We start from the raw sequence: 13,935 nt of genomic DNA, 5'->3' as shown, positions 1-13,935 counted from the left end.
TTGGGAAAATACGCAAAAAATACGGTGACCATACGAACGCGGTGAGAGTGCAACTATGTGTCAAGCAAAGAGCACCTCGGTCGGTGCCGGGTGCAGCGGCGGTATGTGACATTCCGCGGCAACAACGACTGCTGTTTTTATGCATGCACGAAGACCCCGAGCCACTATTTCTCACTGTGTTTCCTTCCTGTAACTCTCCTTCGTTGTCTTTGCATTTGGGATGCTACCTCCTGTCGAAACGCGCTCTGTTTGGCTTCCCCAGTGCTTTCCATTCGCACCTCGGTAGTTAGTTGTGTCGGAATCGCTTTCCTCGCCTCGATATCTACGCGCGAACAGCGAACGCCTGCTAACACGGAGCCATTCATTTTTCTGTCGTCAGCGCCAGCATCACTTATTTGTTCGATCGTTGAAAACACCCTCATGTGAAGCAGAGAAAAAAATACAGTGAAGGAAACCGTTTTCACGCTGCTGTTTTTGGTTGCAGTGCGCACGAGGAAGCTAGTTCGTGCTCTTCGTTTTCCTTTGTGTGCTTGTGTGTGTGTGTGTGTGTGTGTGTCTGTATGCTGGTGCGCGGATCTCGGTTTGAATTTCTTTTTTTTTACTGGAACACGTCGAAGCAATAATCGGCTCTTCAGCAAAAACAAGGAAATAACAAACAAACAAATAAACATTAGGCGGCGGGCCACGATCTAACAGACCGTCGTTGTTGGGACACTACCTCCTGCCTTTGTTCTGCCTATTCGACCTTTTTTTTTAAAGCTTTAAACCCTTTTCCTCCACGTTGTGGAATAGCGCACCTTCGTCTGCATCGTTCCCCCCAAAGCAGCTGTCAGCGGTTGCATCCACCCCTTCCCGTTACTCATTTCTTTTTACACCTGTGCACTTTTTTCTTGCTCTCAACCATCTTTCCTTTTTTTTGTTTTAAAGAACTACGTGTTGAATTCCTTTTCTTTTTTGTTACCTCGCTTCCTCAGCAACGCCAACAAACACACCTTCACGCCAACAGCAGTAAAGCGAAGATGGAGGAGAACAGCTGGATCACGGAGGCGCTCGTCCAGTTTTCGGAGTCGCCGCTGTGGAAGACGCCCGTGGAGAACTTCATCGACGACAACTGCTGCATTTTCAGCGTCGACTCCGAGATGAAGTTGGAGTACACCGTCGTCCACAACAAGTTCAGGGAGCTCGTCGACAGCCTCCTCACCAGCTGTGTGGTGGAGCTCGGCGTACCGATGGAGACGGCGGTGGAGGCGTTGCGCGCAACTCTGCACGAACACGGCAGCGATTCCGACACCCGCACGCAGCGCCGCGCCGCCAAGAAGATGCTCATGCAGGTCTTCAACGCCGACAACTTCTCCTCTTTTTACACGATGATGGTGAAGCGAAACCTGGAGCTGGACATTCTGGCGAGCGCTTCGTTGACAGCGCGCGGGGTGAATCTGGGCGATGGTGCGATGACCACCTCGGCGGAGCTGCAGGATGAAAGTGAGGTGATGCCGGCCCGTGCGCAGCGCGCGATCGACGCGAACGGCGACGTGGGCGAAGACGAGGCGCTGCGTCGCGCCCTTGCAGCTTCCTTGCAGGACCCGAATTCGCAAGAGCAGATGCGCGCCTACAGCGAGGTGTGTGCGCAGGAGAGCGTGAACTTGCAGGTGGAAGATGCGGAGCGCGATGCGCAGCAGCAGAAGATCCAGCTGGAGGAGGCTCTACGCGGCCGTGCGAGGACGCCAGAGGTGGAGCAGTTCCGCAAAGAGCGTCTGCAACTCATCGAAGAGCAGAAGAACTCACAGATTGTGCAGATCCAGAACCACACCCTGACCGGCGCGAACCAGAGTTCCTACAACGATAACCGGTGCCTTACCGCTGAGTTCAGCTCCCCTGCGATTCCCGAGGCGGTGCCTCCACCGGCGCCGTCGCCGAATAGAGCGAAGAATGCGGCGCCAACCGTTGCGCCGGTTGCTTCGGTGCCTGCTCAACCACCTGCACCGACGGTACCTCCGCCGAGCACTGCCCTCCCTCCTATTGGCCATCAGCAGGGGGCGCTTCCCTCCATCGCACGGAAAGCGGCCGCAGCTTCGCCGACCGGCTCTGCGGGTTCCGTGGCGCCGTCCACCACTGCCCCCGCCGCGATGAACGCGGCTGCACCGCCTGCTGCGGCGACCGGGCCGAACAAGAAAGAGCTCGACCGACGTGCACAATACATGCGGGATCAGCGAGAGATGATTCTGGCACGCAACCGCGCCTCCCGTCAACAGCAGCTGAACTCCTACGTCCAGCACACGCAACCGTCCGCCGATGCGTCGTCCGGTGCTGCGGCTGCAACGGGGGCGCAGAAGAATGTGACGGTGGAGATCGCACGACGGCTGCGCGGTGACCTCGTCGGTGAGGGCCGTAAGAGCGCGAACTGAAAAATGAGAACGTGCGCACTACGCACGTAAATCGCCCCCAAAAAGAAAGCGTAAAATAGTGTACATGCTGTGGAACGGCCTCTGACGCATCTTCCTCGCAGTTGAACGTGCACCGTGAATTCGGGGATATCGAGCTGAGAAAAAACGAATGGTATTCACAAGCTCTACGCTGTGTGCATGGTATTCTCTGCTTTGTAACGCGCATTTGCATTTGTTGACGCTTTCCTCCTCTTTTATGCCTACGTTGCCGCTTTCTTCCCCCCTAGCTTGTGTGTATATGCGGGCGTTTGTGCGCTATCCTCTCTGGCGTACACCACCGAAAGATATGTAAAGTTTGAAGTAATATGTTCCGGTATTCATCTCATTGTGTGATATTTGTGTACACGAGCACCTGTGAGTTTTAGTACGTGAATGTATGTGGGTGGGTGTAACGTGTTTTCAAAGACTGGTGGAGCACTATGAAGTGGAAGTGTAGTCAGCACCATTTTATGTTGCAGCCCGACCAGCAACAAGTGCTGAAGCACGGGGTTTATTCAATTTTTGGTCTCGCCTTTGAAAAATCAACACGCCAAAAAGGAACATGACTGACTTGGTAGTCTTGGCTAGCCACATGTTGCAGCGCAGGTTGCGGCCTCAGGAGGCCGTGTCGGGTCATTGTTCACTGTACCGTCGCTTTGCACTTCGTTTATTATTATTATTATTATTATTATTATTGTTGTTGTTGTCTCCTGCTTCCTTCACGGGTTATCATACAATGAGGGGAGGCCATTGTGGGTTAGTGCTGCCCTCCGACGTCGAGAGTTTCGTCCCTGTTCTTTGAATCCTGCGGTAGAAGCGGGCGATGAATGGGGTGCACCTCACATTCTACTATCAATGCTCGCCAAATGCTTCATCTCCCCCTCATCCTCTTTTCTTAACCTGTTCTCTCCCCTGTTTTCTGATCTATTGATTCTGCAGTTTAAACAATCCCTAAGCCGAGATTCGAGTTTCCCCGTTCGTGTCGCGCAACACCCCTGTAATCCAAACGTGGTACTTGTTTTTGTGAACGTTGTCCGTTTTTCTTTGCCCTCGAAAAGGAACTTCTTCTTCTTGGTCTTCTGCGGCTGCTTTTGTACACTAACAGAAGCACTGGAGATATCACACAAGGAAGATTCTTTTTTTTTTAAAGGAAAGCAACAGGAAGAGCAACTCTACTACTCTGCCACTCACACATACATATCCGCACAGGTGCGTAGCGTTTCTGATCGTTGTATCTTCGACGTTTACCGAACAAGCCAAACCGAAAAATAACAATGTCCGCCAAGAACAAGGAAACGAGCTCGTCGCACGAGCCTGCGAACGAGCCAGTGAACGAGGAACCGCACACCGAAAGCGAGAACGGCGAGGAGCCGGCGAAGAAGAACAAGTACGACCGTGGCGGCAAACATCCCGTGGTGGGTCTGATCATCTACTGCGTCCTGCAGTTCGTCGCCTTGCTTTTTGTCGTTATTGCGACCCCGATTGCTATGTTCAAGATGAACAACGAGTGGCGCAACAAGGTGTACCCGCAGCTCGCCTCGTCGTCAAAGCAGCTTTGCGTGAGCGCCTGGGGCATGAAGCTTGGCTGCAGCCAGACGGGCTACTACAACCGCGACTTCACCCACACCTTCTGCTACCGCGTGCGTGTGAACTTCAAGGTCGTAGAAGCGTTCTGCATCATGACGATTGGCTTCATGGTGCTCGGTCTCGCGATGGGCCTCTTGTCGGTCATGCAGAAGGTCACCAAGGGTTCCGCTGGCGCCATCGGCGCCTTCGCGATGTTGCTGTGCATCGTCCCGTGGAGTATCATTGCTGGCATGTACTACCAGAAGCCGTGCTGTGAGACGACCGGCTGGAACACCGACAACAAGGTCCGCAACTGCCAGGGCAACAACACGAACATCGTCAACGAGGACATCCCCGGCTTCAAGACGATGGGCAACTACGGCCCTGGCTTCGGCTTGCTGGTGGCCGCCTGGGCACTCCAGGTGGTGGGCATCGTTTTCGCCTTCGCCCCGTTGTAATCGTCGCATCGGCGGCGAGAGGGGGAGTCGCGGTACGCAGAGAGTGAGAGGGGGGAGAGAGGCGTGACGACGCAGTGTCTCACGGTAGGGCTTTCACACACACACTCACACAGGTGCCCACGTGTACAGGTGAGCGTGCGTTTGCCGTGGAGACAACTGCGCAAATCCCTCTACTACTCCCACTCTATTTCTCTTACTTTGTCTTCGTTTTTCTTTTCATTGCTGTGATGAACACGCGCAACTTCAAATTGCCTTCTTAGGAAAGAAAAGAGGGGCGAGCGAAAGCAGAAAATTTGTGGTCTTGCACCTCCGTGCACTGGCACGTTTTCCTCCCAGCCTGTTCACGCCCTCTCTTGTGGTCGTGTTTATTTTTTCCCCGGTAAGAGTATTTGTAACGTGCGTGGATAGCGCTGCTTGCGCGTTGACATGGCGGATAAAAAGACGACGTCAGGTCGGAGGTGCTCGATTTAATGAAACTGCGGAAAAATGTTCTTTTTCTAGGGATTTAACGCGTTTCCTAATACAAAAGATTAAGCGAAAAATGTTAAGAAGAATAAGCGTGTGATGTACACTGTAAACGCTACGAAAAATGAAGCAATAGATTTGTACGGCGTTAAAGGTAAAGTGATATATATTAACCATCTTCAAATAGGCATCTTGCATTTCCACTGCATCCTTCAGTTTTCTTCGTTTTTGATTTCGAAAGAAAGGAAAACGTTTATCTTGGTTCTGTTGTAGAACCTAGCAGGACTGATTACTCACTTTGGCTCTGGAGCCGCAGAAGAAAGTGGGATACAATGCGAAGAGAGTTCAAGAGGCGAGGAGTGAAAGCAGGAAGAAACATAAACTATTTTTTGAACGTATCAAACTGGTCACTTTTCTAGCTTTTTTTTTCTCTTCTCGGTGCACATAGGCGTAGTGAATGCAGACGCAACTAGAATTCAAGTAACAAAATACATACTTTGAATCAACAGAAAACATATGGTGACTGCGCCACTGTAGGGCACTGCGAACAACGCATGGGCAGATACGCTGCTTGTGAACGCTCGCAAACGAAACCAGATTGCCCACATTTGCGCACATCTGTTTGCGAAGGTGGAGCACTTTTTCTTTTTCGGAAGGTTACAACGAAGGCTTCCCGACAAGCATATAACTCTTTCTCTTGGTTTGGGTAATATCTGATGCGAATGTGCGCGGTGCATCGTTTCAAGAGAGGAACGTCTTGGCGACCTTCTTTTCGCTCGTGTACACCGCTTTGCAGTGTACGCGTGTCTTCACTTTCATCTACTTGCTGGGGGGACCACCACCAACAGAGGAAATTTTCTTGCTTGTCCCACTCTTCTCGTCTCTCCCTCTTTCGCGATTCCTTTTCTTTTTTCTTCTGCTCTCGGATGTTTCATTTCGCTTTGAGGGCGACTGAGAAGACCCCACAGCCTTTTTTGTTACAATAGAACTTTTCTTTCCGCTCTTCCTTGTAGGTTGCACACGACTTGAACAGCGAGAGAGAGAGAGAGAGAGAACTGCATAATAGATTACCCTATCCCCCTCCTCCTGTGTTCACCTTTTCCACTACGGAGAGACCATGTACGCGTCATACGCTGTAGGTGGCGTCTCAGACGGCACTTTCACGCAGGACCCGCGTGTCTACCGTCCTCCTCTGGCACCGCCACCGCCGTCTTCCTCCATTGCTATACAGCAGCTCCTCTGCGACGAGATAGAGGGCCGGATGAGACTCGCATGTGACGCGCTGACGGACTTCCAGCGCGTTGTCGGCCTCTGCGTCTCGGAGCGGTTTGGACGCTGGACCTTTACGTTAGCCCCATCCATGCACAGCGGTAGCGGGTGGTGCTGCCCGCGCTGCGGCTACTCCCAGCAAGACGCCGAAAGCGATGGGACTGCGCTGCAGTCGAAGGTTCATAGCAAGACCGCGGCAGCGAAGGTGCGAGATCTTTTTGCCCACGGCAGCTGCAGGACACCTTTGTGTTCTGCTGACGAATTGCGCAGGACGTCGGACCGCTGCCAGTACGCCGCAGATGCGTCTGCACTTTTAGAAAAGAGGTACATGTTCCAGCAAGAGTTTGGTAGCTTGCTGCAACGCATCAGTGCGGCTAGCCGCGGGATTCAAGACAGTGTTACGCGTTGATGCTGCTCTTCAACACACAAATTTCACCTTCCCTACTTTTTTTTTAGACTACTGTTCACTTGCTCCATCACTGGTACAAAAAAAGAAGACGGCTGCAAGAGTGAGCGAGGTTTGCCGGGGCTCGCATTGCAGGCGGCAATCGCACACAGCGACAACACCAAAACGGGGAAGAGGTCTCTCTTTCCTTTCTTTTTACTACTATTTGTGCAATATATATATATGCAAGCGCGCTTTCACGCGATCGAAACACAAGACGTCCTCCACTCCACGTTAATGTGAAGATACATATATGTTTAGCGCTCTATCACTTTCCTTGCTCTTTCTCTTCCCTTTTCCCTCTGCTCACTGCACTAACTTTGCCTCATGGCTGCGATCACGGAAGTGAGTGTGTATGTAAGCGTGTGTGGGTGCGCGAGTTTCAGCGTACATCGTCTTCGCGTTGCGGTTGTATTTGCGGCCAGTGACCTGTGTGCTGCGGCGACATATCAGCTGCTCTTTTCTTTTGTGTTGGTTGATATCTTTCAACGCGTACAGTTTCCTGTGGTGAAGATCGCAGCCATACATATCCATTTTTGCTGTGATGCGTTTGGCATCTTTCTCTGGACGGTTGTTTTGGACTCCCACATTAATTTACCTGTGTCACTGACTTCGCAATTCTTCTCCGTGGCTGCACAGGGCATCAAAAGCTTTATCGAGGGTCTGATGCATAAAGAGTTGTGTCATCTCCCAAAGAACTAGTTTTTGTTTTTATTGTTATTATCTCTGCGTTGTGCAGTGTATTTCAGACATCGCCAATGAAATTCCGTGTGCTCGGCGGCCCGTTGACGGGCGGCATCAACTTAGAGGCGAAGCACTCCGACACCTTCAAGTCCATCTTCGAAAAACTTGAAAAGGCAGCTGGCAAGAAGACGCCTCTTGACGGCTACGACCTCTTCACCGCGGCCAAATCTGGCTCTGCAGGGCACTACCAACCCGCAGCGGGGCCACTGCACTCCACCGAGACCCCCGACTCCGTAGAGCTGGATCGCACGCAAAACGACCCGCACATTCTCTTGCTCGTGCGCCGCGAAGGACCCGACGCGGGTGGGAGCATGACCCGCTCGCTCTCGGAGAGCAACAGCGCAGTCAACGGCGCCGGCGGTCTGGGTAGAGAGAAGGAAACGTCGCCCACCTCCATGTCCCCGATGGATACTCCTCGTGCGAAGGAAAACTACCGGCGGCGCATGCAGGCGATGTTTCTCAAGTACGACCCCGCCAAGGTAAAAAAGGTAGATGTCGCGTTGGAGCACTACGCGGGTTTCGAGGAGGACGTTATCCAGCAGCTGGTGAAGAAGTACGGCCCCGAACCGGCTGCAGGCGAGTTAGACACGTCGCCCGCGGCCATCGCAAGCGCCAGCAGGAAACCGGACAATGGCGCGTCATACCGCGACCGCCTCATTGCGATTTACTCTACCTACGAACCCGAGAAGCTCAGCAAGGTTGACGGCACCCTTAAGCGATACGCCGGTCGGGAAGAGGAGGTGATTCAGCAGCTGCTGAAGAAATACGGACCAGAACCGCCCGTCCCCACTGCGACGTCGCCAGAACCGCGAGTGCCGGCCGCCACCGCCTCTACGGCGACTACCATCATCATGAGTGAGGCACCACCGACACCGATGACAGGCGGTGCTGCTACCACCACCGCGGCGGACTCACTGCCCGTCACGCCGCGCAACTTGCAGGATGACTACGGCAGCAATACTGCGTTGACTTCTGCGGCGCCATCGGCTCCGGTTGGTACGGCGCCAGCTGCCTCTGAGGGCCCGCTGACCTATCGAGATCGTCTCACCGCCATGTACGCCACTTACGACCCTAAGAAACTGCGCCTGGTGGACGGGACGCTCAAGAAGTACAAGGACCGTGAAGCGATGGTGTTGAAGCAGTTGGTGAAGATGTACGGTCCGGAGCCGTCGCCGGAGCACATCGCGGCCGCCAAGGAAGCCGCAGCGTCCGCAGCGCGGGCACGAAAGGCCAGCGATGAAGCCGCTGCCGCTGCTACTACTGCTGGGGACGCCGGTTCGTCGGCCGCGCCCCCAATGGGAGGGGGCGAACACGCAGAGAAACGACTGGCATCGGGGGCAGCCCCTGTGTCGGCTGTCGCGGAGGTGGCGGTGACCCCCTCCCCCATCGAAGACGCCGCCACCGCTTCGTCGCCGCCGCTTGACCCATCACCAGTGGCACCGAAAGGGATCGAGACGGCAGCAAATCCGATTGCGTCCGATCCTGAACTGAGGGCTGCGACGCCGGTATTAGCAGATGGGAGGGAAGAGGGAGGTCGTTATCGCGAACGACTGCTAGCCTTGTACCACACCTATAACCCCAGCAAACTCCACACCGTAGAGGGCACGCTGAAGAAGTTCGCAGGAAAGGAAGAGGTAGCGATCCAGCAGCTGGTACGTCGCTACGGCCCGGAGCCGCCTGCACTGACCGATGCGGAGGTGCAGGAGCTGCTCCAGACTGTCGGCAGCAGCTCCCCCATGACCTCCCCACGCGCACCAAACGCCACCGCGAAGGCAATCCCCGCAGTGGTGCCGGACAACGCCTCTTCCTCTTCCTCGCCATACAACTCAAAGCCGGCCTCGCCTGTCGAGGACGACGAGGTCGATAGGGAGGAGGAGGGCGAGGACCGGGCACGTTACAAAGGAAAAGGAGCGGAGGCAGCGGTCACGCCGGAGCAGCGCAACGGCGCTCACAAAAGCGATGGAGCTGAAGTGACGCAGAGAACTGCACAGGCGAGTCCCGTCTCTCCGTTCGTGCTGATGGAAAATACGGCCGCTGCTGCTGTTATTACTGCCCCTGATCCTTCCCAGCGCCCGTCTACGCCGCCTCCGGCGCCAATGGCTGTCGAAACGGCCGGTTTCTCCGCCGGCGTTGCTGCTCTCCCTTCTCCTACAGAGGCGAAGACAGACGTGTCCGACGATGACGCCACGCGTCCGACGGCACCGCCGAGTCAGCGCAGCTCCTCGTACGACAGCAGCCGTAACGCACCGGCACCGCAGGCGGAAGAGGAAGAGGAACCTGAGCCGCTAAAGGAGGCGGCTGCACCGTTGCCGCCCCATTCTACGACGACGGTAACGTCGAAAACAGCAATCGGTCTCCCACCAGCTTCTCTTCGCCTTCAACCACACCCAGTGGAAAAGCCTGTGTATCAACAACACCAGCCTTCCCTGCGCGCAAACAAATTTGTCGCCGTTGCGAAGGTTGCTGCCGATCACTTGGAGCTCTTCGCGCGGAAAGCGCTTCTGCAACGCTATTGGTCGAGCTGGTGTCGACACCACGTAAAAGCGAAGGCAGACGTGTTGGTGCGAGACGAGCTCTGGGTAGCGACCACCACTACCACCTCTTCGTATAATACGATGAATGGGCGGGCGGTTGCAAGCCACAAACGCTACCAGCTAAACGATACGGTTCAACCGTCGTACACGGTGGCAGACCTTTCAACGGTTGTCGCGCAAGAGGAGCGACGCACGACGGGCTCATCTGCCGCGTTCTCGAGTGAGGTGCAGATCGGCGCGCGCACGCTGCTGTCTGCGCTGCGTCACTGCGTCGAATCGCGCGTGGTGGAGGTGCGCTCCGCCGAGGAGGAGGAACTCGCGAATCGGTTCCTTTCCCACTGGAAAGGTGCAGACCACCTCTGCCCGGTGACGGACTCGCCGGAGTTTGCGCGGGCGCTGCATCAAGCCGCGCACTTGATCGTGCAGTTAGACGACCTCATGACGGTGATACGCACACAGGCCGGGCAGCTGCAGCAGCTGCGGAACCTGCACAAGGACGTGGTGAAGCGCATGGAGGAGATGGCGCAGGCGAGCGACGGCGATGTGGAGCGTCTTCAAGCACAGCTCGACAGCGCCAACGCACGCCGCCATGAACTCGAGGAGGAGTTGAAGCGCGCCGCCGCCCATCCCCGGCCCTCCGCGCGATCGCCGTCGGCGGCCGGACGAAAGGTGAATGACACCAGGAAGGCCTCCCCACCCACGCGCCGCGTGTACCCGACGATGGAGGAGCGCAAGGACGCGCAAATCGCCAGGCTGCAGCAGGAGCTGGCCAAGACGCGGAATACCCTCTTTGCCTCGAAGGAGGCGGAGGAGAAGATGAAGTTGAAGGTGCAGCAGAGCCTCGCGCGCGAAGCACGCCGCGAGCGCGAAGAGCGTCGTCGCGAGGGCCCTCCCGGGCACCACACCCGCCCTGACTCGCTCTCTCCCCAAAGACGCAGCTACTCCGGTCCGGCCGGTCAGCGCGGACGCCACACCTCCGCATTATCTTCCCCACGACGCGGTTACTCCGCCTCGACAACGCCGCGCGGTGCCTTCTCGCACGCCATCGTCCTCGACACTCCACGCAGGCCGTGTGAAGCGGAGGCTGAGGTGGAGCACAACGGGCGTGCGGTGTCCTCGATCCGGAAGTCAGCCCGCGACGCGCAGGAACGCAGCAACGTGTCAGTGAACAGCAACACGCCGTGGCCGACCAGCCGCTTCGTTGTGACGGAGGAGATCGAGCGCGGCCCTTGCCCAAATTGCCTCACCCCGCTCACGTCCTGCAGCCCCGACGCGAAGGGGCCGGCGAACGCGAAGGCCGCTTTTTGTTTCAGCTGCCGCCGCTCTTTCACGTTTGGGGAGCTGCGTGCCCGCGACGCCAGTGACACGTTAGCGAACCTCTAGACTGTAAAGTTGTATACACGCAGGTGCGAAAAGTACTGTGAGCTGAGGTCGCTGTTCGTCGGCGCTGTCCGTGGCAGCACGTCTATCGCCAAATGGTGTTCATACATAACTACTACGTGTGTGGTTTCCCGATATGTTTCACTATTCGTTTGGATTCAGCTACCTTTTTCTTTTTGTCTATTTTTCCTTTATTCGTAGCGCTCGTGTTGGTACTCACCATTGTGGACGTGAACGTGTACTGCGTGGTCTCGACCACGCCGCGTTGTTTTCCTTTTCATAACCGTCCACATGGCAGATTCAAGAGGTCCGAAGAGCGAAGGGGGGCAGAAAAAGTGGCCCTTTCCGAAGGACGTTTTGTGTAGGTAGACGAACAGAAGGATGAGAGTCCAAACCCCACAGATGAGGACGTCCGCCTCGTCAAGCTGTTTACAGGACAAGCGTGTTGGAGAGACAGGATGTATATCTGTGAGTGCGTGTGTGTCTGCTTGGGTCTCATACGGCGTCGGCACGCGCACGGTCACAACTGCTGAAATGCTGCGATGGCTCTTTACGCTCGTGCGGTCACGTGAAAATGCTGATCCCCTCTGTTTTTTCCTCGTGTACATCTGCGGTTAGCATCCCCTTCTGTTATGTCCTCCGTTGGCGTGCTTCAACACGTACGGTGCACAAAGACTGAAGGGCAAAACGTGCGCAGACGCTTTAACTTTTCTTTTCCGTTGTCGTTTCTGTTTTTTCTTCTTCTTTCTCTTTTCTTTTGCAGTCACACACAAATAAACTCAAACACTGACCAGACAGACACACATACGTGCTGGGACACGTTTTCTAGGTGTGTCGCGTATTGATTATTGCTCGTCTTCCTCCAGCTGAAACCACACGTCACATCCGTGAGGCATACGAGCACCATTCCCACAACGGCAACAAAAGGAAAATGTCGTCGCCGCTCACCAGCAACAATCGCATTAACATTCCGGCGGTGTGCCGGTTGCGGGACGTTCACACCAACGAAACCGTCGGCTCCGGCGTGCTGGTCGGACCCGGGCTGCTGCTCACGTCGTCCGTTGCCGTGCCGAGCCAAGCACGTGCCGCCCGCGTCGTCGCCACGTTCTTTGAGGGCACCAAGAAGACATCGTTGGATGTGGCTCTTCAGCCACAACGCTACTACTTCGCCTCGCGCTACCCGGAGGAGATGGACTACTGCTTTGTGCAGTGCGACGAGGCGCCGCTGCTGAACGTGACGCCCGCCCACGTCGCCCTCACCGAGAAAGGCTGGGCACCGGTGTCGGAGGGCGACATGCTGCTCATCGTGGAGCACCCCATCGGTGGTGGCGGCGCCAGCGACGGGGACGGCGCCTCTCTGGCGTTGCCGGGCTCCGGGGTCGCAGCACCACTTGAGAAGAGCGGTGGCGGCGGCAGCTATCCCACCCCCGCCGCCTCGCCCAATTCCAACGCATCGGGCACAATGGCGGTGCCCTACATGGAGCAGAAGCGCTTCGAGGAGGTGCTGCGGTGCCGCGGCAACCTCGGCTTTCTCAAATCCAACGGCAACTGGGTGACGGCGGGTTGTCCGGCCTTTAATGAAAACGGACAGCTCGTGGGCCTTCAGTCGCAGAGCCGGTCCGACGGCGAGGGCGTGGTGAATCGAGTGCTGCTGCTCACCTCCGTTGTGAAGCACATGTTTGCCAACGTGCAGCTGCCTCATCTGCCCCAAGAGGGCATCTCTTTTGAGGACATGTGGTCGACCTGGTACGTAACCAACGACGTTTCACGCATTGTAGCCATCCTGGCCAACTTCAAGGGAAAGACGATGGCGCAGCAGGTCACGTGCCGGCTGTGCGAGCTGACCGCCGATCCAAATTTGGTGAACAGCGTCGCCGACAATGGCGGCATCAACGTCATCTTGCAGAACCTGTCTCTGTTCGGCAACGACACCACGCTGGCCGAGGTGGGGCTGCGCGCCTTGTGGAACATCAGCATTGGCGAGGAGGCGAACTTAGCGAAGATATGCGAGCACGAGGGGGTGCGGACGATTGTGGAGGTCATGGAGGGCTTCCCGTCCAACGAGACGGTGCTGCAGCTTGGGGCGGTTCTCCTCCACAACATCGCCGGTTGCGCCGCGTCGCCGGACTTCGCGCACGAACTCGGCGACCGCGCCCTCAACGCGCTCTACCCCGGCTTTCAGCAGTACCGCGAGAGCGTCGTGCTGCAGAAGTTCTCCCTGAGCTTTTTCGCAACGTTGGTACGGCTCGATGAGCACTTTGCTCTCTACCTCATCCAGCACAAGATTGTGGATCATCTGATCCGCCTCATCGAGGAGAAGCCAAAGCAGATTTTTCTCATGGAGATGGTGGTCGGCCTCGTCGCTGAGCTCGCCCAATACCCCAAGACGATCGCCGTGACAAGCATGAACGTTGCCGAATACGGGGCGCTGAGCATGCCATACCTGATTGACTTGCTGATCCACCTCATTTTGGAGTACAAGGACTTGGACAGTCTCATGGTGAGTGGCAATCGTGCGTTGTGGGGGCTTGGCAACCTACCGGCGTCCCGTGCGACGATTCTTGAGAACCCGCGTGGCACGGAGGCGTTGCGCATTTCACTTCCAGCTGTAGTGGCGAGAATCCACCGTCAGTGATGTTGAGGTCCGGCCT

The 13,935-nt window shown here is 56.1% G+C and overlaps 5 protein-coding genes across 7 annotated transcripts; all 5 read left to right on the top strand.

The window, feature by feature from the left end:
* Window positions 1-261: 261 nt before the first annotated feature.
* Window positions 262-2,405, top strand: ABB37_05065 (hypothetical protein; the record flags this gene model as incomplete). 2 transcript variants are annotated; one of them, XM_015802973.1, is made up of 1 exon in its annotated part: window positions 262-2,405. In XM_015802973.1, exon 1 carries the CDS (start codon window positions 1,020-1,022, stop codon window positions 2,403-2,405), a length of 1,386 nt encoding a protein of 461 aa, XP_015658489.1. In that variant the 5' UTR covers window positions 262-1,019. The 2 variants fall into 2 exon arrangements, with proteins under 2 accessions (XP_015658489.1, XP_015658488.1); XM_015802972.1 differs by having other exon boundaries at window positions 927-2,405.
* A 956-nt stretch (window positions 2,406-3,361) lies between these two features.
* Window positions 3,362-4,447, top strand: ABB37_05064 (putative amastin; the record flags this gene model as incomplete). 2 transcript variants are annotated; one of them, XM_015802971.1, is made up of 1 exon in its annotated part: window positions 3,362-4,447. In XM_015802971.1, exon 1 carries the CDS (start codon window positions 3,698-3,700, stop codon window positions 4,445-4,447), a length of 750 nt encoding a protein of 249 aa, XP_015658487.1. In that variant the 5' UTR covers window positions 3,362-3,697. The 2 variants fall into 2 exon arrangements, with proteins under 2 accessions (XP_015658487.1, XP_015658486.1); XM_015802970.1 differs by having other exon boundaries at window positions 3,379-4,447.
* A 1,423-nt stretch (window positions 4,448-5,870) lies between these two features.
* On the top strand, window positions 5,871-6,590 carry ABB37_05063 (hypothetical protein; the record flags this gene model as incomplete). Its single annotated transcript, XM_015802969.1, has 1 exon — window positions 5,871-6,590. Exon 1 carries the CDS (start codon window positions 6,030-6,032, stop codon window positions 6,588-6,590), a length of 561 nt encoding a protein of 186 aa, XP_015658485.1. The 5' UTR covers window positions 5,871-6,029.
* A 381-nt stretch (window positions 6,591-6,971) lies between these two features.
* Window positions 6,972-11,287, top strand: ABB37_05062 (hypothetical protein; the record flags this gene model as incomplete). Its single annotated transcript, XM_015802968.1, has 1 exon — window positions 6,972-11,287. The coding sequence occupies exon 1, from the start codon at window positions 7,385-7,387 to the stop codon at window positions 11,285-11,287; it is 3,903 nt and encodes a 1,300-aa protein (XP_015658484.1). The 5' UTR covers window positions 6,972-7,384.
* A 759-nt stretch (window positions 11,288-12,046) lies between these two features.
* Window positions 12,047-13,919, top strand: ABB37_05061 (hypothetical protein; the record flags this gene model as incomplete). The annotated part of the gene is made up of 1 exon (XM_015802967.1): window positions 12,047-13,919. The coding sequence occupies exon 1, from the start codon at window positions 12,216-12,218 to the stop codon at window positions 13,917-13,919; it is 1,704 nt and encodes a 567-aa protein (XP_015658483.1). The 5' UTR covers window positions 12,047-12,215.
* Between the last annotated feature and the right edge of the window lie 16 nt (window positions 13,920-13,935).

Source organism: Leptomonas pyrrhocoris (genome assembly GCF_001293395.1).
Source record: "Leptomonas pyrrhocoris isolate H10 chromosome Unknown, whole genome shotgun sequence".
In the NCBI taxonomy this organism is placed as follows: domain Eukaryota; phylum Euglenozoa; class Kinetoplastea; order Trypanosomatida; family Trypanosomatidae; genus Leptomonas; species Leptomonas pyrrhocoris.
Note: the sequence above shows the minus strand (reverse complement) of the source record. Positions and strands in the feature narration are given on the sequence as shown.